The sequence below is a fragment of the Diplotaxodon limnothrissa genome, linkage group LG23 (genome assembly GCF_057381915.1).
Source record: "Diplotaxodon limnothrissa isolate DT_005_m linkage group LG23, D_limnothrissa_male_GT1.1, whole genome shotgun sequence".
NCBI lineage: Eukaryota > Metazoa > Chordata > Actinopteri > Cichliformes > Cichlidae > Diplotaxodon > Diplotaxodon limnothrissa.
Window position 1 is genome coordinate 2,622,774 of NC_140617.1, and position 13,293 is coordinate 2,636,066.

A 13,293-nucleotide genomic window follows, 5' to 3' on the forward strand; every position below is an offset into this window, starting at 1 on the left:
CTGAAGGTGAGCAGGATGAGAAGTGTGGTTTGAAAATGGTAAATGACGAGGGGTGAACTACGGGTTTTATTCAGAATAATCTTTATCATTAGGCCTCAAAAACAGCAGTGAGGTTCTGCAAGGGATAACAAATTTGGAACTACTGATTTTTTCTCTAAACGTCAATGATTTGCAAATCAATTGACTGATAAATCGTAATATTTTGATAGTTTTTATATTTTACAGTTTTAGATGGTTGAGAACCGAATAAACTTGAGTGAACATTTAAACAAGCAATGGTGACACCAGTGGGACTGGTGATGTTTTGCTCAGAAAAGCAGACATTATATTCACTAAAGGTAAATCAGTATACATAATAATGATAATAATGCATTATTAATAATCCCATTAGTCATGTTTCAAATGACCTGTTTTATCCACATCCGAAATTTAGATTAGATGTTATTAAACCGTTTCAATGAAACAAACATTTTCTCATTATAAATGTCAAACATTCTCTCCGCTTATCACAAGCTCTTAATGATAGACCAGTAAGAAAGGTAAACAAATTCATATACATTTAATTTGTTCTTAAATTGCTCTGTTACACCACATACAATAGACACACTGTTGGGATTTAATCCAGACATGCCTGTCCAAATCGTCTTTTAGGCACCAGAAGTCGAATACTTTTAAAAACTGAGATTATGCCTATTATTTTGACTTAAATTAAAAAAAAACATCACCTGAAAATGTGACATCCCAGAGTCCAGAGTCATGAAGAGCCTCAGCGAGTGTGAGCCCTGAGCTCAACATCATGATTCTGTCCAACATTAAAGAAATAAACAGAAGACAGAGGAACTGGGGCAAGTTCTGCAACATGCTAATAAGAACCCAGACTCACCTCTTCTAAGGGAAAGGGCTGATCTCACCGAATACTACTTTAAAACTGTTTTTCACTCCTTTTTCTTAATTGATAAATAAGCTTATAATTTATAATAGCTACATAACGACTATTAATAACAATATTTTGAAAGCATCTTCACTTTTAGGAAGATTACATTTTAAAAGATTACATCTATAATTTGTCTAAATGTTATTTTACAAGTTAAAACCAATTCTGTAAATCACAGTGAGTTTATTGTCCATTCAATCCCTGCGTGGGAGGGGCTGCTGCTCCACTGGCCTAATATCACTCTAATAGCAGGCCCTCTTGACACTTGCGCTAAAACCCTCAGCCATGCTGGACATTAGCCCGCATTATACGTTCCGTAAAAAAGCTGATTTGAGGAAGAGCAGCTGAGAGGAATTCCTTCTCGCTTTAATTGCTTTAGAAACGGTTCCCACAAAGAGACACTGGACAGATTTACCTCCAGTTTAAGTTCTTATTTTCATCGGTTCACAAGTTAATCCGATTTTTCTTCTCCTCTCTGCCCAAATGCTCTCCGGCAAAAAAAGGCATAGGACAAAACATAGCTTCGGAGTATATATATATATATATATATATATATATATATATATATATATATATATATATATATATATATATATATATATATATATATATATGAAATCGGAACTTATGTTTAGCTAACATGTTTTTAAGACCCATGTGCGCAGTGAAACCCACTTGTTGCTATAAATCGTTGATTTTCATTGTTGCTTTTTCATATTCTGCACTTTCTCGATTAAGCTCTATAAGACACCGACCTTAGCTCAACAACATGAAAAATCTAAAGAGGGACTTTGATCTTTGCTCAAACGCGCTGACGTGAGCTATAAGGCGCATACAGCCTGTTTTCAGACGTCTAAAGTTCTATGAGTGAAGGTGAGCAAAGATCAAATTTAGGATTTTAACCCCCTCCCAGCCCACCTTCGTCTTTCTCCCTCACTCTCGGAGAAAATTCAACAAAATATGCAAGCTTTACATTAAAAGGCTACTTTCGCTGCCCTTAATTCCAGCCTAAACGGTTTTTCCTCGGAAGAAGAAATCTTTTCTAAAAACCTTGAAGAAGAAGAGAGGGGCATTATTGTTTTAATCCTCTTACCAGCAGTCATTTTAAGACATTTTTTGGAGGGTGAAATGGCGTCTTGTCTACCCAATCCTAACCTAAATCCCTCGGGGCCGGGGAGCTGCTGGAGGCAGTGCAGCCCAGCCCGCATCTCTCCATCTCAGCTGCATTCCGACCAAAAAATGTAGTCATTGCCAGGCAGCAGGAAAATAAAATTAATGCACGGAATTAACCTGAAAGTCGCTGTAGTCACTGCAAGAGGGTAGCAAAGGCCAGTAGCTTCTCGTCATTTGCATATCATTTCATTAAGACCCGTGTGATTAACGTTCCCCCCTTCCTTTTGCTGATTTTTATGAGTTTCATCTAAATCAGCTCATATTTCTTACAAACATTAAAGATCATGTGAAGCAAATGTTTACTTTCTAGATTATCTCGGATTTGTTTTCATTATTTTGTTTTCTAAAAGGTTGTTTGGAGCTAAAAATCAATCCAGAAAGCATCACTGACAGGCAAACAAACGGAAGCTTTAATGGACTTTTTTATTTTTGTATTTTCTCTGTAGTGGATTAAGTAATTTTCTAAAAAAAAAATTTTTAATAAAGCAGCATGAAACATACTAAAATTAAAAGTAAAGAATGGCAACTGAGAATTAGAAATGAAAACAAGTACAGGTTCCCCTTTGAAGTGGGTTTAAGCGCTTACTCAGCAACAAATTCTCAGAATAACCCTGTAATGTTGAAATTATGAAATCAAACTCACGCTGTCGCGTAATTTTCTCTTTACATTTGTACAAAACAACTTTAAGTTATCAAGATGAAACTTCGTCAGCCTGCAAAAAGCAACACGCATTTCATCATCACGGTCACCTGCGAGCGATATGCTTAAAACAAGGAGGACCTATAATAATAATGATCATAATAATAGTAATAATAATTGTCCAATGTGACAGAACGTGTTAAAACAAGTACAGCGGCACCTCGGTGCAGCACTCACCCACAAAGTGAGGTGTATAGAAGAGAGGTGGGGCGGGTGGATGAGGAAAGCGACGTGATTGGCACAGAGAGGAAAGCGTCTGGGCGCCCCGGTGACCCCACCCGGAGCGCTTTAAAGGCCGATAGATGGCAGCTCGGCATCCTCCCTCAAGCAGAGAAGCGAGCCGGTGCACGGAGCGGACAGACCGGAATATTCTCAGGATATCTGGCTGAATGAAAAACTGTAATGAACTGAATAAGATGATCAACCACCTGGGGATTTTAGAGCAGAAGATTTGAAAGGCGAATATTCGGCTGAGAAATTTCTATAAGACAGAGAGGTAAGAAGTTTGCTGAACGCAAGTTGGGCATTACAGATCATTTTCCTACAGGTTTTAGATTTTAAACTACACAAACGTTTAAACTAAAACTGTTTTAGCCTTGTCTCTTCTGTTTTTGTCTTCGCTTACATCGTGTTCCAAACTTCCTGATAGAAATGATTCCCAAAGTGCAGCGATCTCGAGGTGTCCAAAATAAACAGTGGCAGCGGTCAATAACAGCACGTGTTTGCTCGGTTTCCCTTTATTTTTGACTGTAAAATAACACGCAGTGTTATAGGATTTGTCAGAAGATCCCTCGGTTCCTCTCGGTGTGTTACTCCATGTTGTTAATTTTCCGTAGGTTAATGATTCCCATTCGCTCTCTCTGCCTTTTCAGTTTGTAAATGGTGATGGATTGACGCCACGCATACAGAACTACGGCCCCAAGGCACTCTTTAGTAAATGCAGTATAACTCATAAATCCACGGCAATTAGCATAATTAGACTTAAATCAGAGCCCGAGGCATCGTGACATTGTCCTGAAAGAAGAGCATTATGTTGAATTTTTAAGCTGTAGATGTGGGGGGAAACTAGCAGATTACATACTTCCAGCCAGAGGCTCATTTAGCAAAATAATGCAATGAAACAGACAAAAAGAAAAAGAAAATTAAAAGCGAAAGAAAATTTTGTATTAGTTACACGGTTTCCTCTCAAACAGTGATTTATACACACACACACACGCCCACCGGGGCCCACGTTTCACGTGTCAGGCCTGATGATAAATTAATAGTCCTGTATAGTTGAAACCTATTTGCACCCACATTAAACAGGAGTCCAACCGGGGATCTTGTGCATATTTCACCGCAGACCTGTCACACGTCGCCGTCAGCCTCTAGGCGCTTGGAACCGGCCTGGGACCCGCCGCAGATTGAAATAAACGGCTCCCACTCGAGGCGAACTCACAGGGAGCAAAGTAAATATTTTCCCGCTATTCTGCCGGTGCAGACTGCAGAGGTTTGGCAGCGATTACCGTGAACTGCGAGCGCGCAAAAATAAACCTTTAAAATATTAATAACAATAATAATCATGATTAAAATATATTCAGTGTAAAAGCTCATTTTAAACCCAGACCGTGGATAAAAAATACTGAAGATAATTTTCACTGGAATATTTTTGGATATAAATTAAACCACTTTAATTTATAATAATAATAATAATAATTATTATTATTATTACTATACAGACTTGTATAAAAATAATAATAATAATAATAATACATGCCTGCATTATAATTCAGTAATAATGATTTTACAGAACTGTATTACAATACTAATAATAATAAGGTAAAATCACCACAAAAAGCCACAGAATAATGCAACAATCCAAAAAAGCCGATATTGAAAATTCTACTTTATACACTACTTTAAAAATACATTTGATCTGAAACAACACTTTATATTAGCAAAATACAAAGCAGATTATTAGCAATGAGATCAATGGAGAATCTATTTTACGACTTTTCTCAACACTAAATTGAACAAAAAGTGTTTGGTGCTGGGGTCTTTAATCAAATGTAATATAAAAGTTATCGATTTTCTAGTTTCCATGTTTTTGATGATATTTTTGACTAAATTGATTTAGTTTCTTTCAGTTTTTCGTTTTACTTTGCTACATTTGTGCGGATCTGACGACACACATGAAAGTTCTTTGAAAATTCTAACTGTATATTAACTCATAAATCATTATCAGTTATTCGCTTTGTTATCCTTTTATAAAACGAACCATCTTCCCTTTGGCGGGAGTCTAAAGCTTGTCTTTCACCTGTTGCCATTTAATTTTCTCCTCTCGGAACAAAGACGCACACAAAAATAAAAAATAAGAAATGGCCTCCTGGAGCTTAAACTTTTCTTTAGAAGTAAGTTTGTTTGTTCCGAGGCCTGAAACTCACAGCAGCTTGTGACTCTTCAGTCAGCTCGCCGGTCATGCAGCACTACGGAGTGAACGGCTACTCTCTGCACGCCATGAATTCACTGAGCGCCATGTACAACCTTCACCAGCAGGCGGCGCAGCAAGCACAGCACGCGCCTGACTACAGGCCCTCGGTGCACGCGCTCACTCTCGCGGAGAGACTGGCTGGTAAGACTCAGTTGCTCATTTTCTATCCCAAATCGTCACTTCCTCCCGTTCTCAGTTAAGTTATTATATTTATGTGACCCTGGCACGTGAAGGTGCTCGCGTGAACATTTAGCTCGTCCCTAAATTAAACTGGTCATGTTTCTTGTTTCTCAACGGCTGTACATTTCAAGACATTATCCTTGAGGCCCGCTATGGCTCCCAGCACCGAAAGCAGCGGCGCAGTCGGACAGCGTTCACCGCCCAGCAGCTGGAAGCTCTGGAGAAAACCTTCCAGAAGACGCACTACCCTGACGTGGTGATGCGTGAACGCCTGGCCATGTGCACCAACCTGCCCGAGGCACGTGTGCAGGTAAAAAAACAAACCCAAAATTCATTTGTCTAGCAGTCTCGTTTCGCTATTAAAAATGTGAAATAACGCAGTCACGTGATATGAATGGTCGTTTTTCGCTGTTTACGAGCCGATACTGTGCTCTTTCAGACTCACTGTCCTATAAGGATAGTCTTACGTTTGTTTTCTTATACAGTGCACTGCTTTTCACCTCTGTTTGAAACTCTGTCATACTCAGATTTAGCCTTTTGTATCTTTTAAAGCCCACCTGCCAAGAGGCTCCCTGATTAGTCAGGTGGGTGCGCAAAAAAAGTGTTCGTTTCGTAGTTTTTCTCTTGGTAAAAAGCCCCGTAAAAGATCTTGGATAACACAGCTTTTAAGATCATGCTTTAACCATAATTAGACCTAGACCAGAAGCTTCTGCAGAAGTAAATGTTTTAAGAAAAGCGTTCAGTCAGTAGGACTCACTTTATCACAGATCAAGGCAAAAGCAGTTCATTAAATATCAGAAAACATATCAAGGTATTCTAATAAGAGTCTTGTAAGACTACAGTTTTTCATTGGCGTGACGTTCTAGACCCTGCAAAATCTAAAAATAAAAATGAAATTGGGGAAATGGCCTGCTGTTTTCATTATTTACACACCTGCTTGAAAGACTGACTGGATCCTTTTCATTAAAATTGTACAACAGGACATTTGCATTGGTAGACGATGAATTTCCTGAGGCTCAGTTTAGTTTTTCACATGTGCACCACATCAGGGGTTTTTGTCCAAAGAGCCATGGTAGCCATACTAAATTTTTACAACACACAAGAAGAAGAATATTAGAATATTAACTTTTAATGTATTTTTACTCTTTTACTCAGGCACTTATCTATTTTTCTATCTGCCAGGTTTGGTTCAAGAACCGTCGGGCCAAGTTTCGTAAGAAGCAGCGCAGCTTGCAAAAGGAGCAGCTCCAGAAACAGAAAGAAACTCAAGGAGCTGCCGAAGGTGCTACAGAGGACTCCAAGAATGATCTCACTACTGCCACTACCCTGGCTCCTGAGACTCGCACTCCTCCTCCTCCCTCCTCCTCTTCATCCTCTCACTCAGAGACAGAGAGGCAGGCAGCAGCACGGCCCCAGCCTGGCGAGATGAGCGTGGAAGTAAACGTCACCTCCCCTGAACCATCAGACAGCGAGTCAGCAGCAGAAGATAATGCTGACAGAGAGGAGGACGAAATAAGAGGAGAGACGAGGGTGAAACTCAGGGAGGAGATTCAGGGGGAGGGGGTACTGCCGACAGGGAGCAGCTCCCCATCCTGTAAACGGCTGAGTCCAAGCTCAGGTAAAAAAAACAAACATATTCAGTTTGTCTTTCTTTTGTAGTCTCTAATCAATTACTTTATTTTAGAAATCCATCCATGTGCGAGATAGTTTTATAGAATTCATTCAAATGGACGGTATATACAGAAGTTATCCATGCAAAAGGTGCGTCAAAACATACTGAAGTCCTCCTTCTCGCTTCCTGTCTTCCAGATTCTCCTTTGAGCTCCCCCGCCTTGCCCTCCTCCAGCAGTGTAAGCAGTGGTCTAGCGCAGAGCAACTCCTACGCTTCGTCTCCTCTCAGTCTCTTTCGCCTGCAGGAGCAGTTTCGGCAACACATGGCGGCCACCAACAACCTGGTGCACTACCCATCGTTTGACATGAGCACGCCGTCCAGTCTGCCCTACCTGGGCATGAACGTTAACATGCCTTCCCCACTGGGGTCGCTGCCCTGCCAGTCCTACTACCAGACCCTGTCGCAGGCTCAGCAGGTATGGAACAACCCACTGTTGCAGGCAGCGCCGGGCAACCTCCCAGGAAGCCTCAACAGCAAGACCACCAGCATCGAAAACCTCCGTCTGAGGGCCAAGCAGCATGCGGCCTCGCTGGGATTGGATACACTCCCCAACTGAAGCTTGGCTGCTCGTTGTACGTGCTTGGCCTCTAGGTCAGGGACTACGCTACAGAATGGAGGCCTGCACAGGAGGTGACCTAACAACACCTCCTCCTGACCTCTCATGAACCAGCAAAAGAACTGTGTGTCCACCCAGAATTCAGAATTACCTCCAAAACCGCAGTAGAACCCTCTCCAGTTTAATGTCAAGATTATTTGCTCTTCAGATGTTGTAATGAGAATCACAAAGTCTGCCCACATTTCAAATTTGTGCTCATACAAATTAATTGCACAGCTGAGATTTTTTGTTTGCTCTTTTGTCGATTTTAAATAAACCCAGTTTCAAAGTATTTGTAAGTACACACCAAAAGAGCATAAAGCATGTTTTAGGGGCTCTCCTTTAACTGAGTGCCAGGGTTGTCAGTTCATGTATTGCCCTTATCCTCAACACCATCATTTGAGCATGCGGCTCACTGCTGGGAGCACACGGAAACACAAAGAACATCTCTGCTGGATAGACCGAAGAGAAAATACGATTATGACAAGAACTCAACGGACTTAATGAAAATCCCACCTGGACTGAAGCTGTGACTGAACAGCACTGTTTAGCACTTGCTTGCATTTGACACCACCTGGTCAATAGAATCAGGAAGTTCTAATGCCAGCTGTTCACTATGATTTAAGCTTCTTCTATAAAGTCACTGCAGGAAGGCTTGAACTCCAGAGCTGTCAGTCTCATTCCAGGACAGATATGAAAGATATATATATAAAAAAATCTTATAATCCTACAAGAACTCGAACTATGCATGCTTGTACCCCACTGAAGCATGGCTTATAGCCACATGACATAGTTGACATGGCATTGGCAGCAGGGTAAAGTTCTGATATCAAATTGGTTACTATAATCTCACAACCAAATACATTTTTCTTGATAGATGACTTTCACAGTCAGAGCTTTCAGGTCAGCTTTCAAGAATCCATTGAGCATTGTAAATATCCTTCAGTATTTGTCCACCTTCCTGAGTAAGGAATACCTCCATGTCTCTTCTTTTTAAAGGATTTAACAGGAAGTAGCCCATGTATTTTCCAGTTTTGGCTTTAAGCAAAGGACCTAACAGAGAAAATGAAGCAAAGAGGAGAATCTGCAGATGAGGCACAGTTAAAAATAATTTCGCACCGCCAACATTTATTTTTGTCAGACTGAACTCACCACTTTTCCTGAGCCGGTGGCTTCAGCAGAAAAATGCACAGGCCAGTTCTCTATGTATTATATGACTGTACATTGAAAACATGTATTTCTCATTTGTTTTAAATGTGAGTAATTTATCTGTTCAATGCAAGGGAATAAATCAAAACATAAGAATGACTTATGTTCACAGCATGAAAATGTCTGTCTGTATTTTTTCATTAACACTTTCAAACCAGCTATTTATTAGGTAATTAAGTATTTATTAAGAAAATGTGACATTGAGAAAAAATCAACTTCTTCATAAAATACATGATAAAACTCTTGTGGGATGAGTTGAAGGAAGTTAGCCAAAAGGTGAGTCTGAAGAAGACCAGGAAAGCCATTTACTTTCTAACCAGGATATTGAACCAGTTACCGTGCCCTCTCACAGACGTTACTTTCCAATGAGAATAAGTTGGCAACAAAACAAGGGTGGGCTTGGCTTAGATTGTGCAGACCAGAGAAAGTCTAGCTCATAATAAATGGTTTAAAATTTCAGAAAACTTACCTTCACTTTTTTATAGTAAAAATTAAATTTTAGTTCCTGTTTTATTGAAGACACCTTGATGATCCATAAATAATTTATCCACAGGGTTCATGCTGAGGTTTACACACCAGATAGGGGAGAACCTGCCACTTGTTCACTCACTGCAGAAGATTTAATCCCAAATGAAATGACTGAAGCACAGTGTCAGGCCCTAAAGAGTCTCCCAATCCACCATCCACCCACCCACTCACTCCTCATACGCTCTCTTTCGCTGCTTCCCCTCTTCCCCCACCCTGTCAGCAGAGGTTTGGCTGCACCGAAACAGAATGCTTCGCCATAAGAAGATTACCTTTGGTTGGAATATCGATGGATTAAGTAAGAATAGAATGAGATAAAATAGGGCTAAAAGGGTTTCTAGAGTCAGCAAAGTTCAGACACCTGTTTTCCCCCTGCTCTGTCCTGCCCCGTAAATCCACGACCATAAAGATTATATCACTTTCTGACTAGCAAAAGGTAGGTGGCTGTTTTAAAATAGGGCATGGTTACAGCGTGTAAAAATAATTTTGGGGGCGCAAAGATCACTCATTCCAATATCCTTGGTTTATTACTTTAAATATGTGGTCAATTTTCCACGGACATCTGGGTTTTGTGTGTTCCTAAAGATCATGTGGATGTATGTTATTGGGAATGGTGTGTTTGTGTGTGCTAGTGTGTCTATGGCAGCTAAGCCGCTGAAGGTTTCCAGGAGCTCTTTGATGTGTATCTGGGCAATGCGCTATTAGAGGGATTTTCCTAGTTGACAGCTCAGAGAATGTGTGGAGGAATTGCGATGCCAGCAGGCTAAAAGAATGCTGGAAACAGGATTAGGATCATATTCTGGCAGCTCCTGTCACTTCATCAATGGGCTAAGGTTTCCTCAGTGACAGCCCTCCTTCTCTGCCCGGTTAAAACCTTTAGTGGGACCATAAAAGGGGTGAGAGAGGGGAAAAAACAATGATTGAATGGTGTGCTATGATTTCTGTGCTGGGTTTGCTCTAAGGGCTTTGTGTTGGGAGGTCTGGGAGGACTGCATTGATTTGGAGGGAGGGGTAGGTCAGGGGGATGAGAAAAAGGTTTTTTGGGGGGGAGAGGCTGGAGAAGGGGGGGGGGGGGGGGCTGCTTTTGGTCTTTCTTGGGAGTTTTACATCCAAATCCAAACAGAAGAGCATGTGGAGGGTTTTTACACTGATGCTAGCAGACAGGGACAGCAGTTTCGTGTCCCCCAGGGGACGACAGCAGCAGCAGGTGGGAAGGAAGAAAGCTGTTTCTTCACTTTGTATAAGCCCTGCCTGCCTGCCTTTGCAACGTGAAGGCTCTTTCACCTTGTGATGGCACAGCGTCTTAGAATCATGTCTCTTTTACACTTGTAGGCTTTCTGAGGTTAAGATAATGCCTCTGTGTAGATAAGCTCTATGCTGTGGTGTGCTGGGGGAGCAGCACAGCAAAGAGGGACTCATCCAGGCTGGAGAAACTGATCAGGAAGGCTAGCTCTGTGGTCGGCATGAAGCTGGACACTCTGGTGACAGTGGCAGAGAAAAGGACATTAAAGAAACTGATGGACATTATGAACAATGCTGGGCATCCTCTGCACACGGCCATAAACAATCAGAAGAGTCTGTTCAGTGACAGGTTGCTTCTCCCCAAGACAAGAACTAACAGACTTAAAAACTCCTTTGTCCCACACGCCATCAAACTGTTTAACTCCTCTCTGGAGGGGAGAGGGAGGGGAAACAGGAGGACAAAGGAGGGGGGAACAACTAAGCTGTAGTGCCTCTTCACCTCACTGTACAATACCTTGTGCAATACTTTTTGTAAATAGTCAACGGTGCAATAGACTCAATACTTGAAATGTGCAATTCACTTGTATTTTTATTTTTTATTCCTATTTATTCTATTTATCCCCTTTGTATATTTTATTTATATTTGTCTCTGTATTTATATATGTGTGTGTGTGTGTGTGTGTGTGTATATATATATATATATATATAACAATTCTGTAACTGTAACTTCGGTCGTTGCTGTGCTTTTTGGAAGTCGAATTTCCCAGAGGAACCCACCCGAGGGATTAATAAAGTTCTATCTTATCTTATCTTATCTTATCTTATCTTATCTTAAGCTTATTTTTGTTTTACAGCGTATAGCCTGTAATGGGCTCCTTAAGTTACACTAGAAACTTTAAAAATGTTATTAAAACATGCAATTGCATTTAAAGTAAACTTTGCAGTACACAATACAATGGGAAACCATATGTTAAGCCCAAACCATTACAGTTTTGCACTCTTCATATGTGAGTCTGAACATTGTCATTGGAAATGGCTTCACTTGAGTTGTTGCATCTTTTCCCTGTGCATCAAATCTTGTATTTGTCATTTCTGAACAGTGCCAGAAAGGAAACAATATCAAACTGAATATGCTTTAACATTACCTTAGAGAATAATGCTTCTCTGTTAGCAGTGAAAATGCTGTAAACATGGAAATGATGATGTCAGTCCTATAGACTGTACATAAAAAGTGGACACAGAAATTAAAAACAGGATTTTGTGTGTGTCATATAACACAGCGGTCCCCAACCGTTTTTGCGCCACGGACCGGTTTATGCCCGACAATGTTTTCACGGACCGGCCTTTAAGGTGTCGCGGATAAATACAACAAAATAAAACTAGTACCGGTACCGAAAAAAGAAGATTTATTGATAACACACGTGAAAAGACCCAGGAAAACCGAGTTAACGATAAAAACAATAACAAAATAACGCTGAAAACCGATAAAAACCCTGAAAACCAGACATTTCACACCTGAGCCGCAACTCTCGCGGCCCAGTACCAAACGACTCACGGACCGGTACCGGTCCGAGGCCCGGGGGTTGGGGACCGCTGATATAATACAAACAGTGTTGGTCAAGTTACTTGAAAAAAGTAATTAGTAACTAATTACTGATTACGTCTCCAAAAAAGTAATCCCATTACTTTACTGATTACATATTTTCAAAAGTAATTAGTTACTTAGTTACTTTTTAAAAACATGATACACCACCTGAATACAGCGGTCATGTCAGTGGGGGGGTCCGGTGCTTTGTCTATGAATGTGACATTCCCGTGGCAGCGTGCTCGGTGCTCGCTCAGATTTGAAGTTAAATTTTTCACTGCAGAAAGAAGCTTTCCTCCCACGCGCGTACAGCGGACGCTAATGTTTTTGTCACTTTTTACAGACTAAAACTTAAAGTAATGTAAGTACGTCCACACTTTAAACGCTGCATGGTCGTACTCTCTCCCGCGCTCCATATTATCCATTGTTGATCTGCACATGTCTGTCACACGTGGTTACGTTATTGTCATGAGACACTCTCACAAATAAAATCAAGACAGTTTAGCAACGCAGTAACGCAGTGTGCTTACGGGAAAGTAACAGTAATCTAATTATTTTTTTGCAATAGCAATCCCTTACATCACCTGTTACTTGAACAAAGTAATCGGATTACAGTAACGCGTTACAGCCCATCTCTGAATACAAATACTGAATAAGCTTAGCAAAGTGTTAAAGACATTTAACCACGTGAAGGGTTCATTTTCATAGTGTTTCACCATCCCAATAAATATAAACTGTTCAAAGAAAGAACACACACTGAGCGTCACGGTTTCTTTGTCAGTAGCCTATAAAGGCAACTTGTATTGTTACAGCACCCACATCACAGTCAGGCAATATGATTTATTTACAGATGTGGACATGGCACACTCACACAGGGGGAACAGCATAAGTAGCTATAATGTGCTAAATCCTTGATCCCTCATCTCTGGTGAAAAATCTTTAAATTGCCCTTTGAACATATCACACGCCCAAGTAAGTCATTTATGCGCTAAGCTGTATATTTTCAGG

At 40.7% G+C, this 13,293-nt stretch overlaps 1 protein-coding gene across 2 annotated transcripts; it reads left to right on the plus strand.

Annotated features, from left to right (window-relative positions):
* The first annotated feature begins 5,264 nt into the window (after nt 1-5,264).
* On the plus strand, nt 5,265-7,685 carry LOC146607236 (diencephalon/mesencephalon homeobox protein 1-A-like). 2 transcript variants are annotated; one of them, XM_085348210.1, is made up of 4 exons: nt 5,265-5,418; nt 5,589-5,767; nt 6,640-7,075; nt 7,267-7,685. In XM_085348210.1, the coding sequence occupies exons 1-4, from the start codon at nt 5,265-5,267 to the stop codon at nt 7,683-7,685; spliced, it is 1,188 nt and encodes a 395-aa protein (XP_085204336.1). The 2 variants fall into 2 exon arrangements, with proteins under 2 accessions (XP_085204336.1, XP_085204335.1); XM_085348209.1 differs by having other exon boundaries at nt 5,265-5,416; nt 5,572-5,767.
* Nucleotides 7,686-13,293: the final 5,608 nt, after the last annotated feature.

Bases quoted from the DNA above. Each gene is read 5' to 3' on its own strand.
- LOC146607236 (XM_085348209.1), top strand. From the start codon at position 5,265: ATGCAGCACTACGGAGTGAACGGCTACTCTCTGCACGCCATGAATTCA. The intron at 5,768-6,639 runs GTAAAAAAACAA...TCTATCTGCCAG, and splicing joins TGCCCGAGGCACGTGTGCAG to GTTTGGTTCAAGAACCGTCG. The intron at 7,076-7,266 runs GTAAAAAAAACA...CCTGTCTTCCAG, and splicing joins ACGGCTGAGTCCAAGCTCAG to ATTCTCCTTTGAGCTCCCCC.